The sequence below is a fragment of the Oncorhynchus gorbuscha genome, linkage group LG17 (genome assembly GCF_021184085.1).
Source record: "Oncorhynchus gorbuscha isolate QuinsamMale2020 ecotype Even-year linkage group LG17, OgorEven_v1.0, whole genome shotgun sequence".
NCBI classification, from domain to species: domain Eukaryota; kingdom Metazoa; phylum Chordata; class Actinopteri; order Salmoniformes; family Salmonidae; genus Oncorhynchus; species Oncorhynchus gorbuscha.
The window spans coordinates 16345937-16365263 of NC_060189.1; the positions used below are offsets into that span (position 1 = coordinate 16345937).

At 43.3% G+C, this 19327-nt stretch overlaps 1 protein-coding gene across 1 annotated transcript; it reads left to right on the forward strand.

Moving 5' to 3' along the window:
• The first annotated feature begins 5611 nt into the window (after positions 1-5611).
• Positions 5612-19097, forward strand: LOC124001735 (keratinocyte-associated protein 3-like). Its single transcript, XM_046308759.1, has 7 exons — positions 5612-5765; positions 7092-7276; positions 7368-7427; positions 11077-11274; positions 13094-13228; positions 13347-13451; positions 17472-19097. The coding sequence occupies exons 1-6, from the start codon at positions 5753-5755 to the stop codon at positions 13428-13430; spliced, it is 675 nt and encodes a 224-aa protein (XP_046164715.1). The 5' UTR covers positions 5612-5752; the 3' UTR covers positions 13431-13451; positions 17472-19097.
• Positions 19098-19327: the final 230 nt, after the last annotated feature.

The following is a 19327-nucleotide window of genomic DNA, read 5'->3' on the forward strand; positions in this document are numbered from 1 at the left end:
ATGCGTTCTGTCTCCTAGAGTTGAACGTACTTTGGTGCGAAAAGTGCAAATCAATCCCCGAACAACAGCAAAGGACCTTGTGAAGATGCTGGAGGAAACATATCTATATCCACAGTAAAACAAGTCCTATATCGACATAACCTGAAAGGCCGCTTAGCAAGGGAGAAGCCACTGCTCCAAAACCCCCATAAAAAAGCCAGACTACGGTTTGCATCTGCACATGGGGAAAAATATCGTAATTTTTGGAGAAATGTCCTCTGGTCTGATGAAACGAAAATAGAACTGTTGGGTCATAATGACCATCGTTATGTTTGGAGGAGAAAGGGGGAGGCTTGCAAGCCGAAGAACACCATCCCAACCGTGAAGCACGGGGGTGGCAGCATCATGTTGTGGGGGTGCTTTGCTGCAGGAGGGACTGGTGCACTTCACAAAATAGATGGCTTCATGAGGTGGGAAAATGATGTGGATATATTGAAGCAACATCTCAAGACAACAGTCATGAAGTTAAAGCTTGGTCGCAAATGGGTCTTCCAAATGGACAATGACCCCAAGCATACTTCCAAAGTTGTGGCAAAATGGCTTAAGGACAACAAAGTCAAAGTATTGGAGTGGCCATCACAAAGCCCTGACCTCAATCCTATAGAAAATATGTGGGCAGAACTGAAAAAGCGTGTGTGAGCAAGGAGGCCTACAAACCTGACTCAGTTACACCAGCTCTGTCAGGTGGAATGAGACAAAATTCACCCAACTTATTGTGGGAAGCTTGTGGAAGGCTACCTGAAACGTTTGACCCAAGTTAAACAATTTAAAGGCAATGCTGCCAAATACTAATCGAGTGGATGTAAACTTGTGACCCACTGGGAATGTGATGAAAGAAATAAAAGCTGAAATAAATCATTCTCTCTACTATTATTCTGACATTTCACATTCTTAAAATAAAGTGGTGATCCTAACTGGCCTAAGACAGGGAATTTTTACTAGGATTAAATATCAGGAATGGTGAAAAACTGAGTTTAAATGTATTTGGCAAAGGTGTATGTAAACTTCCGACTTCAACTGTACCTCCACCTACTCTGTGTGGTTCACGCTCACCATTATCAAATAGTATTTGTCCCATGCCTTGTAAACAACAGGTGTGGACTAACGGTGAAATGCTTTCTTACGGGCCCTTCCCAACAATGCAGAGGAAGAAAATGTAGGAATAGGAAAGTAAACATGTAATAATAGATACACAATGAGTAATGAAAACTTGGCTATATACAAAGGGTGTGAGGGTTTAACTAAATATTGCACAATCGTATTATTTGGGGGGTAGAAGCTGTTCAGGATCCTGTTGGTTCCAGAATTGGTGCATCGGTACTGCTTGTCGTGCGGTAGCAGAGAGAACAGTCTGTGACTTGTTGCCTGGAGACACTGCCCGGTATAGAAGTCCTGGATGGCAGTCATCTACTGAGCCGTTTGCACTACCCTCTGTAGCGCCTTCCGGTAGAATGCCAAGCAGTTGCCATACCATGCAGTGATACAGTCAAGATTATCTCAATAGTGTAGCTGTGGAACTTTTTGAGGATCTGAGGGCCCATACTAAATCTTTTCCGTCTCCTGAGGGAGAAGAGGCGTTGTCGTGCCCTCTTAGCGACTGTGTTGGTGTGTATGGATTATGATCCAAATTAAATCCAATTTTATTTGTCACATGCGCCAGATACAGTGCTTACTTATGAGCCCTTTCCCAACAATACAGAGTTAAAAAGTAAGAAAAGAATAGCAAATAAGAAAAAAAGGAAATAGTGACATAATAAAATAACAATAGTGAGGCTATATACAGGGAGTACCGGTAGAGACAATGTGAGGTAGTTGAGGTAATTAAGGTAATGTGTACATGTCGGTAGGGGTAAAAAAAAGGGGACTATGCAATCAGGAAAGATAATAAAATCCAAGCACATTTTATTTGTCACATGCACTGAATACTTACTTACAAGCCCTTAACCAACAATGCAGTTCAAGAAATAGAGTTAAGAAAATATTTCTTAAATAAACTAAAGTTACATTTTTTTTTTAAAGTCACATGAAAATTATTAACAATAACGAGGCAATATACAGGGGGTACCGGTACCGGTGCCGAGTCAATGTGTACAGGTTAGTCGAGATCATTTGTAAAGTGACTGCTAACCATGTGTATGTGACAAATAAAATTTGATTTGATTTGCATAGATCAAAAACAGCGATTAGCGGCAGTGTAAAAACAAGGGGGGGTTGGGGGTCAATTTAAATAGTCTGGGTGGCCATTTGATTAACTGTTCAGTAGTTTTATGGCTTGGGGGTAGAAGCGGTTCAGGAGCCTTGGGTCGCAGACTTGGCGCTCCAGAACCGCTTGCCATGCGGTAGCAAAGAGACCAGTCTATGACTTGGGTGGCTGGGGTCTTTGACAATATTTAGGACCTTCCTCTGACACTAACTGGTATAGAGGTGCTGAATGGCAGGGAGTTCGGTCCCAGTGATGTACTGGGCCGTACGCACTACTCTCTGTAGCACCTTGCGGTCGGATGTCAAGCAGTTGCCTTACCATGTGGTGATGCAGCCAGTCAAGCTGCTTTCAATGGTTCAGCTGCAGAATTTTTTGAGGATCGGAAGGCCCATGCGAAATCTTTTCAGCCTCCTGAGGGGGAAAAGGCATTGTCGTGGCCTCAACAACTGCGTTGGTGTGTTTGGACCATGATCCTTAGTGTATACTAAATACTGAACAACAGCTATGAACATAATATGTAACCCCAATAACCTTTGTCCCGTTAATGTCCCGTGGGCAGATTCTGCACAGTTGACCAAATTATGTGAGATTTTACTTCTGGGTTAACCGAGATTTCCTCCCTTGAACTCCCAACTCAAACATCAAAGGCATCACATCCCTGGGAAAGCTTCACCCTCCCCAATTTATTCAAACCCTCCCAGAAAAAACTAATTCACTCAAAGATAATTTCCTTCCACCATTCATGTAGACAAGAGTGCAGAATCTAGAACACTTCCGTAGTCTCCATTAGGGCTATTGCGGTCATGAAATTTCGTCAGCTGGTGATTGTCAAGCAAATAACCACCGGTCCCACAGCAAATGAAGGTTAATGAACATAAACACATTTAGCATTTCCGAGCTTCCATACATAGCCTACAAGCCACTGATGCAGATCTTTGGAACATCTACATTTTTAAAAAGTCTAATAAATCCATGTAATATAGCATAGACCATCAAAATAAATCCATTATTTATTTTAGACCGGTCTAAAGAAACATGATATGAAGAAAATGTAGTCTATTTCAGAAGAATAGAATACCATACTCTGAGTTGTCCTTATGTTAGGCCGTGATCTGGCTATCCCATATGGCTGTGGGCTACACTAGATCATTTACCAGACAAGATTTGCTTAGTATTCCATGGCATTATTTTATATTATTTTATAGCATGAAGAATACAATTTAACATATTGAAGATATTGGAAGAACTGTCCACATTTACTTTTCATCAGCCAACAAGATGAGTAGGCCTAACAAACAGCAAAAACACTAGCTTATGTCAATCTACTATCCACATAGTACAAAAGTTGACCTATTCTATTCTGGGCGAGAAATAAATATTCCAAACATAGCCTGGGACAGGTGTGGGATGCGATAGATCCCAAATTAATACAACCACTAGAATCAAAAAAACATTTTTAAGCAACAGATCACAACGCTTATTTTAAAATGTTGATAAACTATTAGGCTATTTCTTCACATTATAAGCACAGCAATTTGCACACGATATTAGTCTATAAGTGCGAATTGTCCATTAGCGGGAAAACACCACTCTCAAAAGTGACCGCAAATGGCGATATGCATGTAATGCTTTTTATTTTTATGGTGAAAATGATCTTCCCCAAATTTGAATCTAATTTACAATACCAGTCAAAAGTTTGGACACACCTACTCATTCAAGGGTTTTTCTTATTTTTTAAAAACTATTTTCTACATTGTAGAATAATAGTGAAGACATCAAAACTATGAAATAACACACATGGAATCATGTAGCAACCAAAAAAGTGTAAAACAAATCAAAATATATGTTATATTTTTTAGATTCTTCAAAGTAGTCACCCTTTGCCTTGATTACAGCTTTGCACACTCTTGACATTCTCTCAACCAGCTTCATGAGGTAGTCACCTGGAATGCATTTGAATTAACAGGTGTGCCTTGTTAAAAGTTAATTTGTGGAATTTCTATCCTTCTTAATGTGTTTGAGCCAATCATTTGAGTTGTGACAAGGTAGGGGTGGTATACAAAAGAAAGCCCTATTTGGTAAAAGACCAAGTCCATACTATGGCAAGAACAGCTCAAATAGAGAAACGACAGTCCATTATTACTTTGAGACATGAAGGTCAGTCAATGCGGAACATTTCAAGAACTTTTAAGGTTTCTTCAAGTGCAGTCGCAAAAACTATCAAGCGCTATGATGAAACTGGCTCTCATGTTGACTACCACAGGAAAGGAAGACCCAGAGTAACCTCTGCTGCAGAGGATAAGTTCATTAGAGTCACAAGCCTCAGAAATTGCAACCCAAATAAATGTTTGTGCTTAGTGGGACTATCATTTGTTTTTCAACAGGGCAATGACCCAACACACCTCCAGGCTGTGTAATGGCGATTTGACCAAGAAAAAGGGTGATGGTACTCAGCACTCTATTCCAATTATCTTCAGCATTTTTCAATTAGAAAAATGTTGAAATGGAATTCGGTTTACTTTCTGAATCTAAATGGTATTGACCCCAACCCTGGAAGCCTACTCCACAACAATGACCATACAATGATGACCGTGTGCTGAAGCAAGAAATTATTGCCTACTTCACCCATATTTGGTAAAATTTTTGCAAAAAAGTAGTGTGTAGTTCCAATAGTTCACTGCACCAGTACATGGCAAACACTTCCTAGATAGGAATTTAGTTCAACTACCACCAAGCTTATAGAGCTGGCCAGCTTGTAGTCCTAAAAAACAGTAATGAGTTACTTCTGGTTTGTGCAGCCATTCCTATGGAGAAAATGAATGGGCAAAGAATAGGGATTTGGGATAAACACTGGAAATAAGGTCTGAGATTAACACAGGTTTAGGAGATTTTAAACGTATTATTCTATGAGATAATATCAGTCCGCTAACATGACCTTTATGAATTATGAACCCTTTTATGAGACATAAATGCTTCAACATTTACAAAAAATGACATTGGCTGATTAAGATTATCTCATAGAACAAAACATTTGAGATCTTCTAAGCCTGTGTTTACCACAAACCTTATTTTCTGCGTTAATCCGAAAACCCAACAAAAACGCCATTCATTTCCCCATAGACTTTGTCCAACGAGCCATGGAGGGGTTTGTGCCTACAAAAAGACACCATAACTATTCTCTCTCGGCATAACATGTAGGTCACTACACAACACCAGCAGTAATTCCCTTAACATAGAGATCAATAGTAATAGCGTATTTTTTTAGGCACTGTCTTTCGCAAACGCAGGAACGCCCACATGCAGGAACGCCCCGAATTACGTGCTGCAGTTGCACACTGTTGAAAACCCCAAATGAAGAAGAACAAAAATGAACGCCCAACTTCCGCTCGACAGGTGAAGCCCGTGACGTCACCGACTCGGAAAGTGCGAGGAACTGCTTCATGAAAACAAAAATAATTATCCGTTTTGTTTAACTCTTAGAAACAATCTTGCGTAATATACGGCAACGATATGTGTGGTTTCGGTAAGTTAACTTTAAATAGCTTATATTTTAGTGGTGGAAGCAACTTATTGTGTTAACTTTAGCGAGGCAACCATTATGTCTAGGTTGCACAGGTGTTCGTTTGCGTATTTCGAAAGTAAACCGATGATCCACCAATGATGCTTTTAACAGTAAATTAGCTAAACATTTGGTGAGGACTGGGGAGTCCAATAAGGGACACTGTTGATTCAGTGTTTCAGATGCTTCTATGGGGTTTGCCTGTACACTCGACTTTGAGTTACATTGAATTTAATTCTACGTCAGGCAGAAATTAGCGTTTGAATCGGGAAAGTTTCCTCTCACCACCGCTACAAACAAGAATTTTGAGTAAAAGTACATTTTAACGTACTTTACCGGTTGGTCCTGTTGGCGGTAGGAATGTGAGACGATATCTCCACACGAGTGTAATTACATCAACTTTTCAAAGCGCCGGTCGTGAGTTCAGGTTTCACAACATAAAAAATACACGCATGAAATAGCCTATTTACCGAGCTTGTGCACGTTTACATGGTTCTGCACATGCTTCATCTGAACGGCTCTACCATAGCTTTTAAAAGTTATAGAATTATACTTTCCTGTGGATATATTCTCAATTTCCTACCACCAAAATTACCAACCGCACGGTCCGGTAAAGTATGTTAAAATATACTTTTATTCAAAATTCTGGCTTGAAGAGGTCGTGAGAGTTAACTTCCCTGGTTCATGCTAATTTCTGCCTGACTCGAATTCAATGCAATTCAGTATTGGGTTTCCAGGTAAATCTGGGGTGTATTCATTAAGTCTTGCAACGGAAACAAGTGACAGTTTAAGAACCAAACGGAAGCAAACATGGCAATCAGAACGAATTTGTGCAATAGAAACCAAAACCTTTTCCATTTGGAGTAGACAGTTGCAAAACGTTTACCAACGAAATCCGACTAATGACTAGTACCATCTTGCTTGATCATGTAGAGCCTATTAGAACCATCAGTCTATTGTTTGTATAAGTCAACATTCCACACCTTTAGTGTTATAAATGTTTCTACCAACTAATAGACCAAAGTTGAGGCTTACTTACTTTTATATAGGTAAACAGAACTAGAATGAGATTAAACTGCCATTCTCTATGGTGATTCCTGTGCACTCGACTGTAATCTTATTTCCATTCAAGTAGTACACTGAAATAACAATTATCTTCAGTGCTTTTCAATGAGGACAATGTGGAATTGGAATTAGTTTAACTTTCTGAATCAATGGTATTGACCCCAACCCTGGTAGCCTACTTTACAACAATGACCATACAATGATGACCGTGTGCTGATCTGTCAGATAAGGAGAAGGGCCCGGGGCGTCTGATGAAGAAGGGGTTTACTCTGATCCTGGTGGGTCACATTAACTTCATTCTGGGAGCCATCATCCACGGCAGCATCCTGCGCCACATCTCTAAACCCAACGACCAGATCACCACCGAGTTCACCGCCGCCAACATCATCTCCGTCACCTCCGGACTGCTGGTCAGTCAGACAATTCTAGATAACGATAGTAACAATTAGTAATAACGTGATGTTATAGACAGAAACTGAAATGTTCTGTTTCCATTTTCAGAGCATTGCAACAGGAATCATTGCCATATTGGTGTCAAGAAATCTGTCAGTTTGGAAGCTGGTAAGACCATCAATAACAAGAAAATATAATTTGTAAGATACAATGAACACCATTCAAATCAAATCAAATTTTATTTGTCACATACACATGGTTAGCAGATGTTAATGCGAGTGTAGCGAAATGCTTGTGCATCTAGTTCCGACAATGCAGTGATAACCAACAAGTAATCTAACTAACAATTCCAAAACTACTGTCTTATACACAGTGTAAGGGGATAAAGAATATGTACATAAGGGTATATGAATGAGTGATGGTACAGAGCAGCATACAGTAGATGGTATCGAGTACAGTATATACATATGAGATGAGTATGTAGACAAAGTAAACAAAGTGGCATAGTTAAAGTGGCTAGTGATACATGTATTACATAAGGATGCAGTCGATGAGTACAGTATATACGTATGCATATGAGATGAATAATGTAGGGTAAGTAACATTATATAAGGTAACATTGTTTAAAGTGGCTAGTGATATATTTACATTTCCCATCAATTCCCATTATTAAAGTGGCTGGAGTTGGGTCAGTGTCAATGACAGTGTGTTGGCAGCAGCCACTCAATGTTAGTGGTGGCTGTTTAACAGTCTGATGGCCTTGAGATAGAAGCTGTTTTTCAGTCTCTCGGTCCCAGCTTTGATGCACCTGTACTGACCTCGCCTTCTGGATGATAGCGGGGTGAACAGGCAGTGGCTCGGGTGGTTGATGTCCTTGATGATCTTTATGGCCTTCCTGTAACATCGGGTGGTGTAGTTGTCCTGGAGGGCAGGTAGTTTGCCCCCGGTGATGCGTTGTGCAGACCTCACTATCCTCTGGAGAGCCTTACGGTTGAGGGCGGAGCAGTTGCCGTACCAGGCGGTGATCCAGCCCGCCAGGATGCTCTCGATTGTGCATCTGTAGAAGTTTGTGAGTGCTTTTGGTGACAAGCCAAATTTCTTCAGCCTCCTGAGGTTGAAGAGGCGCTGCTGCGCCTTCTTCACGACGCTGTCAGTGTGAGTGGACCAATTCAGTTTGTCTGTGATGTGTATGCCGAGGAACTTAAAACTTGCTACCCTCTCCACTACTGTTCCATCGATGTGGATAGGGGGGTGTTCCCTCTGCTGTTTCCTGAAGTCCACAATCATCTCCTTAGTTTTGTTGACGTTGAGTGTGAGGTTATTTTCCTGACACCACACTCCGAGGGCCCTCACCTCCTCCCTGTAGGCCGTCTCGTCGTTGTTGGTAATCAAGCCTACCACTGTTGTGTCGTCCGCAAACTTGATGATTGAGTTGGAGGCGTGCGTGGCCACGCAGTTGTGGGTGAATAGGGAGTACAGGAGAGGGCTCAGAACGCACCCTTGTGGGGCCCCCGTGTTGAGGATCAGAGGGGAGGAGATGTTGTTGCCTACCCTCACCACCTGGGGGCGGCCCGTCAGGAAGTCCAGTACCCAGTTGCACAGGGCGGGGTCGAGACCCAGGGTCTCGAGCTTGATGACGAGCTTGGAGGGTACTATGGTGTTGAATGCCGAGCTGTAGTCGATGAACAGCATTCTCACATAGGTATTCCTCTTGTCCAGGTGGGTTAGGGCAGTGTGCAGTGTGGTTGAGATTGCATCGTCTGTGGACCTATTTGGGCGGTAAGCAAATTGGAGTGGGTCTAGGGTGTCAGGTAGGGTGGAGGTGATATGGTCCTTGACTAGTCTCTCAAAGCACTTCATGACGGAAGTGAGTGCTACGGGGCGGTAGTCGTTTAGCTCAGTTACCTTAGCTTTCTTGGGAACAGGAACAATGGTGGCCCTCTTGAAGCATGTGGGAACAGCAGACTGGTATAGGGATTGATTGAATATGTCCGTAAACACACCGGCCAGCTGGTCTGCGCATGCTCTGAGGGCGCGGCTGGGGATGCCGTCTGGGCCTGCAGCCCTGCGAGGGTTAACACGTTTAAATGTCTTACTCACCTCGGCTGCAGTGAAGGAGAGACCGCATGTTTTCGTTGCAGGCCGTGTCAGTGGCACTGTATTGTCCTCAAAGCGGGCAAAAAAGTTATTTAGTCTGCCTGGGAGCAAGACATCCTGGTCCGTGACTGGGCTGGGTTTCTTCTTGTTGTCCGTGATTGACTGTAGACCCTGCCACATGCCTCTTGTGTCTGAGCCGTTGAATTGAGATTCTACTTTGTCTCTGTACTGACGCTTAGCTTGTTTAATAGCCTTGCGGAGGGAATAGCTGCACTGTTTGTATTCGGTCATGTTGCCAGACACCTTGCCCTGATTAAAAGCAGTGGTTCGCGCTGTCAGTTTCACGCGAATGCTGCCATCAATCCACGGTTTCTGGTTAGGGAATGTTTTATCGTTCCTATGGGAACGACATCTTCAACGCACGTTCTAATGAACTCGCACACCGAATCAGCGTATTCGTCAATATTTTTATCTGACGCAATACGAAACATGTCCCAGTCCACGTGATGGAAGCAGTCTTGGAGTGTGGAGTCCGCTTGGTCGGACCAGCGTTGGACAGAACTCAGCGTGGGAGCCTCTTGTTTTAGTTTCTGCCTGTAGGCCGGGATCAACAAAATGGAGTCGTGGTCAGCTTTTCCGAAAGGGGGGTGGGGCAGGGCCTTATATGCGTCGCGGAAGTTAGAGTAACAATGATCCAAGGTTTTACCACCCCTGGTTGCGCAATCGATATGCTGATAAAATTTAGGGAGTCTTGTTTTCAGATTAGCTTTGTTAAAATCCCCAGCTACAATGAATGCAGCCTCCGGATAAATGGTTTCCAGTTTGCAAAGAGTTAAATAAAGTTCGTTCAGAGCCATCGATGTGTCTGCTTGGGGGGATATATACAGCTGTGATTATAATCGAAGAGAATTCTCTTGGAAGATAATGCAGTCTACATTTGATTGTGAGGAATTCTAAATCAGGTGAACAGAAGGATTTGAGTTCCTGTATGTTTCCTTCATCACACCATGTCCCGTTAGTCATGAGGCATACGCCCCCGCCACTCTTCTTACCAGAAAGATGTTTGTTTCTGTCGGCGCGATGCGTGGAGAAACCCGTTGGCTGCACCGCATCGGATAGCGTCTTCCCAGTAAGCCATGTTTCCGTGAAGCAGAGAACGTTGTAGTCTCTGATGTCCCTCTGGAATGCTACCCTTGCTCGGATTTCATCAACCTTGTTGTCAAGAGACTGGACATTGGCAAGAAGAATGCTGGGGAGTGGTGCGCGATGTGCCCTTGCCCGGAGTCTGACCAGAAGACCGCTACGTTTTCCTCTTTTTTGGAGTCCTTTTTTTGGGTCGCTGCATGCGATCCATTCCGTTGTCCTGTTTGTAAGGCAGAACACAGGATCCGCGTCGCGGAAAACATATTCTTGGTCGCACTGATGGTGAGTTGACGCTGATCTTATAGTCAGTAGTTCTTCTCGATTGTATGTAATGAAACCTAAGATGACCTGGGGTACTAATGTAAGAAATAACACGTAAACAAACAAAAAACTGCATAGTTTCCTAGGAACGCGAAGCGAGGCGGCCATCTCTGTCGGCGCCGGAAGTACCGGCGCCGGAATTAAGTCTGCAACTGTCACCTCTTCACCTCCTCTCATCAAAATGTTCCCCACCTACTTGACTCCTCTTTCTCCCTCGCTTTCTCTTTCTCCCTGTCCTTCTATTCCCCAACTCCAGCACATAGGTCTTCTGATTAGTTCCTTCCTGAATGCCCTACTCTCTGCAGCCTGTGGCATCGGGCTCCTATTGGCTATTAGCCTCACCATTGCCAACGAGGGGAGGGGCCTCATGTTGGGCTGCAACTTCACTGACTTGCCAATCAACGCCCGCTCGCCAGTCAACGCAGACTGCCCCTTTGACACCACACGGATTTATGTAAGTCTATCTCTCTCTCGCTCTGTCTCTATGCTCCTTTGACACCACAAAAATATACATATGTATAAAGTCTCTCTCTCAATCTATATGGCTATTAGCCTCACTATTGCTACACACACACACACACACACACACACACACACACACACACACACACACACACACACACACACACACACACACACACACACACACACACACACACACACAGTGCCTTCGGAAAGTATTCAGACCCCTAGACTTTTTCCACATTTTGGTAGGTTACAGCCTTATTCTAAAATTAAGTAGTTTTTTCCTCATCAATCTACACACAATACCCCATGACAGGGTTTTAGAAATTTGTGCTAATTAATAAAAAACTGAAATATCACATTTGCATAAGTATTCAGACCCTTCACTCAGTACTTTGTTGAAGAATCATTGGCAGTGATTACAGCCTTGAGTCTTATTGGGTATGATGCTACAAGCTTGGCACACCTGTATTTGGGAAGTTTCTCCCATTCTTCTCTGCATATGCTCTCAAGCTCTGTCCGGTTGGATGTGTAGCTATTTTCAGTTCTCTCCAGAGATGTTCGATAGGGTTCAAGTTCTGGCTCTGGCTGGGCCACTCAAGCACGTTCAGAGACTTGTCCCGAAGCCACTCCTGCGTTGTCTTGGCTGTGTGCTTAGGGGTCGTTGTCCTGTTGGAAGGTAAAACCTTCACCCCAGTGAGGTCCTGAGTGCTCTGGAGCAGGTTTTCGTCAAGGATCTCTCTGTACTTTGCTCCGTTCACCTTTCCCTCGATCCTGACTAATCTCCCAATACATGCCGTTGAACAACATATCCGCTGCATGATGCTGCTACCACCAGGCTTCACCGTAGGGATGGTGCCAGGTTTCCTCCAGACATGATGCTGCTACCACCATGCTTCACCGTAGGGATGGTGCCAGGTTTCCTCCAGACGTGACACTTTGTGTTCAGGCCAAAGAATTCAATCTTGGATTTGTCAGACCAGAGAATCTTGTAGTCTGAGAGTCTTCAGGTGCCTTTTGGTGAGCTCCAGTTAGGCTATCATGTGCCTTTTACTGAGGAGTGGCTTCTGTCTGGCCACTCTACCATAAAGGCCTGATTGGTGGAGTGCTGCAGAGTTTGTTGTCATTCTGGAAGGTTCTCCCATCTCCACAGAGGAACTCTAGACCTCTGTCAGAGGGACCAATGCCCTTCACCCCCGACTGCTCAGTTTGGCCGGGCGTCCAGCTCTAGGAAGAGTCTTGGTGGTTCAAAACTTCTTCCAATTAAGAATGATGGAGGGCGCTGTGTTCTTGGGGACCTTCAATGCTGAAAACATTTTTTGGTACCCTTCCCCAGATCTGTGCCTCGACACAATCCTGTCTGACCTCTATGGACAATTCCTTCAACCTTTTTGCTCTAACATGCACTGTCAACTGTGGGACCTTTTATATAGACACATTTGTGCCTTTCCAAATCATGTCCATCAATTGAATTTACCACAGATGAACTCCAATCAAGTTGTAGAAACATCTCAAGGATGATTGATGGAAACAGGATGCACCTAAGTTCAATTTCGAGTCTCATAGCAAAGGGTCTCAAATACTTATGTAAATAAGGTATTTTTGTAATTAATAAATTTGCAAACATTTCTAAACCTGTTTTTGCTTTGTCATTATGGGGTATTGTGTGTGTAGATTGATGAGGGGGGGAAAACAATTTAATCAATTTTAGAATAAGGCTGTAATGTAACAATGTGGAAAAAGTCAAGGGGTCTGAATACTTTCCAATGGCAGTGCGTGTATGTATATATCTCTTTCATTCTCTCCAGGACACTGCCCTGTCTCTGTGGTTCCCATGTGTACTTCTGGCTGGACTGGAAACAGGACTTTCTATCTGGTGCTTCGTAGTGGGACTGGTACTGAGGGGTCTAGGACCCTGCTCTCACACATACCTCAAAGAACAGGTAATACTCACTCACTCACTCACTCACTCACTCACTCACTCACTCACTCACTCACTCACTCACTCACTCACTCACTTACTACTTTCTCCATCTCTCCTGTTTCTGTTCTCTGTGCCAGCTGGAGGAGGAGGCTCTAACTAATAGGGCAGATCCAGAGTACTCACTCCAGGTCCGGAGCCTGATTGGTCAACACTACGCATAGAGGACTGCCACAGACCGGGAGGTGAGGGTTCAGTCCACTGTAGCTTGATCCTTCCAACAGATTCTAGCCCCTTCTCCTTTCCCATTGCTCTAGGCCAGGGATGGGCAACGACGGCCACTATTTGTAGGCCTGTGGAACAAATTAAATGTATTTATAAAGCCCTTCTTACATCAGCTGATATCTCAAAGTGCTGTACATAAACCCAGACTAAAACCCCAAACAGCAAGCAATGCAGGTGTAGAAGCACGGTGGCTAGGAAAAGCTCCCTAGAAAGGACCGAACCTAGGAAGAAACCTAGAGCGGAACCAGGCTATGAGGGGTGGCCAGTCCTCTTCTGGCCATGCTGGGTGGAGATTATAACAGAACATGGCCAAGATGTTCAAAAGTTCATAATGACCAGCACGGTCTAATAATAATCACAGTGGTTGTTGAGGTTGCAACTCAGGAGTAAATGTCAGTTGGCTTTTCATAGCCGATCATTCAGAGTATCTCTACCACTCCTGCTGTCTCTAGAGAGTTGAAAACAGCAGTCTGGGACAGTTAACATGTCCGGTGAACAGGTCAGGGTTCCATAGCTGCAGGCAGAACAGTTAAAACTGGAACAGCAGCACGGCCAGGTGGACTGGGGTCAGCAAGGAGTCATCATGCCAGGTAGTCCTGAGGCATGGTCCTATGGCTCCGGTCCTCCGAGAGAGAGAAAGAATAAGAGAGCGCATACTTAATGTCACACAGGACACCGGATAAAACAGGAGAAATACTCCAGATATAACAGACTGATCCTAGCCCCCCAAAAACATAAACTACTGCAGCATAAATACTGGAGGTTGAGACAGAAGGGATCGGGAGACACTGTGGGCCCGTCCGACGATACCCCCAGACAGGGACAACCAGGCAGGATATAACCCCACCCACTTTGCCAAAGCACAGCCCCCACACCACTAGAGGGATAGCTTCAACCACCAACTTACCATCCTGAGACAAGGCCGATTATAGCCCACAAAGATCTCTGCCACGGCACAACCCAAGGGGGGGCACCAACCCAGACCGGAAGATCATGTCAGTGACTCAACCCACTCAATTGGCGCACCCCTCCTAGGGACGGCATGGAAGAGCGCCAGTGACTCAGCCCCGATAATAGGGTTAGAGGCAGAGAATCCCAGTGGAGAGAGGGGAACCGGCCAGGCAGAGACAGCAAGGGTGGTTCGTTGCTCCAGTGCCTTTCCGTTCAACTTCACACTCCAGGGCCAGACTACACAATCATATGACCCACTGAAGAGATGAGTCTTCAGTAAATACTTAAAAGTTGAGACCGAGTCTGCGTCTCTCACATGAGTAGGCAGACCATTCCATAAAAATTGAGCTCTATAGGAGAAAGCCCTGCCTCCAGCTGTTTGCTTAGAAATTCTAGGGACAGTTAAGAGGCCTGTGTCTTGTGACCATAGCATACGTGTAGGTATATATGGCAGGACCAAATCGGAAAGATAGGATAGATAGGAGCAAGCTTTGTAGGTTAGCAGTAAAACCTTGAAATCAGCCTTTGCCTTAACAGGAAGCCAGTCTAGCACTGGAGTAATATGATCAATTTTTTGGTTCTAGTCAAGATTCTAGCAGCCGTGTTTAGCACTAACTGAAGTTTATTCGGTGCTTTATCCGGGTAGGCAGAAAGTAGAGCATTGTAGTAGTCAAACCAAGAAGTGACGAAAGCATGGATTCACTTTTCTGCATTATTTTTGGACAGAAAGTTTCTGATTTTTGAAATGTTGCGTAGGTGGAAAAAAGCTGTCCTTGAAACAGTCTTGATATGTTCGTCAAAAGAGAGATCAGGGTCCAGAGTAACGCCGAGGTCCTTCACCATTTAATTTGCGATGACTGTACAACCATCAAGATTAATTGTCAGATTCAACAGAAGATCTCTTTGTTTCTTGGGACCAAGAACAAGCATATCTGTTTTGTCCGAGTTTAAAAGTAGATCATTTTCAGCCATCCACTTCCTTATGTCTGAAACACAGGCTTCCAGCGAGGGCAATTTTGGGGCTTCACCATGTTTCATCGAAATGTACAGCTGTGTGTCATCTGCATAGCAGTGAAAGTTAACATTATGTTTCCGAATGACATCACCAAGAGGTAAAATATATAGTGAAAACAATCGTGGTCCTAAAACGGAACCTTGAGGAACACCGAAATTTACAGTTGATTTGTCAGAGGATAAACTGATATCTTTCCGACAGATAAGATCTAAACCAGGCCAGAACTTGTCCGTGGAGACCAATTTGCGTTTCCAATCTCTCCAAAAGAATGTGGTGATCGATAGTATCAAAAGCAGCACTAAGGTCTAGGAGCACGAGGACAGATGCAGAGCCTCGGTCTGACACCATTAAAAGGTAATTTACCACCTTCACAAGTGCAGTCTCAGTGCTATGATGGGGTCTAAAACCAGACTAAAGCGGTTTGTATACATATTTTGTCTTCAGGAAGGCAGTGAGTTGCTGCGCAACAGCTTTTTCCCAAAAATTTGAGAGGAATGGGAGATTCAATACAGGCCGATAGTTAAAAAAAAAAAAAAATCTGGGTCAAGGTTTGGCTTTTTCAAGAGAAAAAACTGCCACTTTTTTTAGTGAGTTTGCTACACATCCTATAGATAGAGATGTTTATTATGTTCAACATAGGAGGGCCAAGCACAGGAAGCAGCTCTTTCAGTAGTTAAGTTGGAATAGAGTCCAGTATGCAGCTTCAAGGTTTAGAGGCCATGATTATTTTCATCATTGTGTCAAGAGATATAGTACTAAAACACTTGAGTGTCTCCCTTGATCCTAGGTGCTGGCAGAGTTGTGCAGACTCAGGACAACTGAACTTTGGAAGAATACACAGATTTAAAGAGGAGTCCGTAATTTGCTTTCTAATGATCATGATCTGTTCCTCAAAGAAGTTAATGAATTTATCACAGCTGAAGTGAAAGCCATGCTCTCTTGGGGAATGCTGCTTTTTAGTAAGCTTTGCGACAGTATCAAAAATATTTAGGATTGTTCTTAATTGAGGAAAATAAGTTGGAAAATAAGGATGATTGAGCAGCAGTGAGGGCTCTTCGATACTGCACGGTACTGTCTTTCCAAGCTAGTCGGAAGACTTCCAGTTTGATGTGGCGCCATTTCTGTTCCAATGTTCTGGAAGCTTCAGAGCTCTGGTATTTTCTGTATACCAGGGAGCTAATTTCTTAGGACAAATGTTTTTGTTTTTAGGGGTGCGACTGCATCTAGGGTATTGCGCAAGGTTAAATTGAGTTCCTCAGTTATGTGGTTTACTGATTTTTGTACTCTGACGTCCTTGGGTAGGTGTAGGGAGTCTGGAAGGACATCTAGCCATCTTTGGGTTGTCTGAGAATTGGATCAATCCCCCCAGGATAAAAATAATAGTATTATACACTAGGTGCAATTTAACAGTCACTCAATTAGCCCATGTCAGCTAAAGAAATGTAATCTCGCCAGCTATCTAAACTTGTACTAATCGTGGTCAAATTAACGACCGGGGGGCCCTCATTGATTTTGTTTGTTACTCTCACTCAGATATCATATTTAAAACTGCAACAATTTCTGTATGTCCAAAGGCCAAACGTGTAGAATTTCAGGAAATTAGCTTCAAAACTTGTCAAGAGGGGGGTCGCTAAAATGTTTTGTTTGCAAGGTGGGGTGGCCCCTCAGTGAAATGTTGACTGCATGTGTGGGTATGGATGTGGGTACGCAGACTCACAAGCCGCTGTGGCCCCTAATGATGAGTTCAGATTGTTGTGGCCCCCACACCCCATCAGTTACTCATCACTGCTCTAGGGGGCACCACGGTGCCTAATGGTGCTTGTTTTAGTGAACCTGCAAAACACAAGTACTTCATAGGTCTGCGTAATTACCATTTAATTTGAGGTTATTTCTGCATGGTAAACGGAAGTGCTACCGTTTTACATGTAATCTGCTTCCTTCAGATCTGCCACAACTAAAGATATGTTTCAACTGAGCTGAAGTAATATCTCTCCTCATGCTTTCTTGTCAACAGTGTTTGATGACGAAGGTGTGACTGAGCCTCTTCGTCTTCAGAGAACCTCCCTGGTGCATTTACCTCCATTCATACCAAAGACTCTCCTCTCCCTCAACGTGATAGGCTAGCTAGACTGCTGGATGACATTGTCTCCGTGTCTGCCTCAGAATGTCTGTCCTCCCCTCGATCCGCCAACATTTCACAAATGCAAAATTACAAACGCCTGTAGTGTAGAGATTATTTATGGATCAATATCTTCATTATAGTATTTTAAATAATTGCATTTAATCACATTTGGCATTTATCATGCTTCATGCTTTTTTCATTTTCTGCACATGTTATTTCCTCCTTTTAACAGCAGCACACTGTTATATACCTCGTTAAATTTAACGACTAACTCTCAGCTAAGCCAAAGATGTTTGTTTTATGACTACTCTTGTATTTAACTACCAATCTCATCCAAAGATGTTTTATTGTCATCTGTGTTTTTGTAACCTGATTATGTCTACCTGCCTGATCTACCAGGCCTCGATGCACCAGGCCTCGATGCACTCCATAGTGTTTACTACTCTGTTATTTCCTGGCTTGAATGTATACTGTGGGGATATGGGAATAGAATGCCTGAGAGGGGCTCTGAGGGTTCATCTCAAATTCCTAGAAACAAATCTCCCACATTGCAGTTTTCTCCCAATTTTATTTCTCCTGCAGGTGCATATAGAAGAAGGGGAACAGGGAGAGCTGAACCACTTTAGTGTACTGAGACGTACACTGAAATTTTGACTGAAACCCAATGCAGCAGAGCAGCCCCTGGGGGCCGGGGTGCGTGAGTGGTCAGGTAGACACCAGTATGTAGGTCATACAGGTGTAGCTGGGATGGGCTCACATTCCCCGACACCAGGCAGAAGTGATCAGTTTAGTGCTGAAACGGTTAATCTGGTGCTGGGTTAAATCAAGCGGGTCGTAATCTTTGCACACAACGCTAATCCCCCGATCTGAGGGGTGAATCAATATTGATATAAGGAGGTGACTGACCCTGTCCCAACCAAGGTTGTTTTCTATGCGTGGCCAGCTGAATGTTGTTCCTCCAGGGCTGCCATATGTTGTACTGTAGTACTACTACTTTAGTGGGTGTCCACTAGCTTTCATAGCCACAAAGTTGTAATTTGCTACAAAAACAAGCTTTTTGGTTTTAATTTAAGGTTAGCAGTGTGGTTAAGTTCAGGGCTAAGGTTAGGTTTAAAATTACATTTTAAGACTTTAATTGTAGAAATGAGTTGGGTGTATGACTTTGTGGTAACTAGTGTCGACCACTTTGGAGGGATAAACTAGTGTAGGCTACTCATTAGAATGAGCTGGATTTCACTGAGTTTAAACCCTGGTGGATTGTCACTGGAATGTGGTCCAATAACATTTTATGTGTACATTTTTTATTCAGGAAGTCAGTTGAACTTCCTGAATTGATCCTGACCATGATCTAAATCTACATTTCATGCATGGTGTGTTTTGGTTGCCTGCAGTATGTTTTTTACATGAAGTTGCATGTGTTTAGTTGATTTTATATTTAAGGACTGCACCGATCAATGTGTTCAACGTTTTTATATGGAATAATTTTCTTCAAATAAATGTTAACTCTTTGATTTATCATTACTATCCTCTGTGTTCTCTTCACGTGACTATTTACATCAGTGTTAAAGTGGGATGGGGACTTTCACGTTTACTCAGTCGGCAAAACTATTGCGCAACCATGAAGGAATGCACAGTATATATATATATATATATATATAACTGGACACGGTGTGAATTATATTGGGATTTATCTGATATATAACACAAATCAATTGGTCGATGATAACGTTGCATACACTGGTGGTCTA

What these genes read in the sequence shown, in the direction of transcription:
- LOC124001735 (XM_046308759.1), top strand. An exon ending in CCGTCACCTCCGGACTGCTG is followed by an intron (nt 7,277 to 7,367) that starts GTCAGTCAGACA and finishes TTCCATTTTCAG; the next exon opens with AGCATTGCAACAGGAATCAT. An exon ending in ATCTGTCAGTTTGGAAGCTG is followed by an intron (nt 7,428 to 11,076) that starts GTAAGACCATCA and finishes CCCCAACTCCAG; the next exon opens with CACATAGGTCTTCTGATTAG.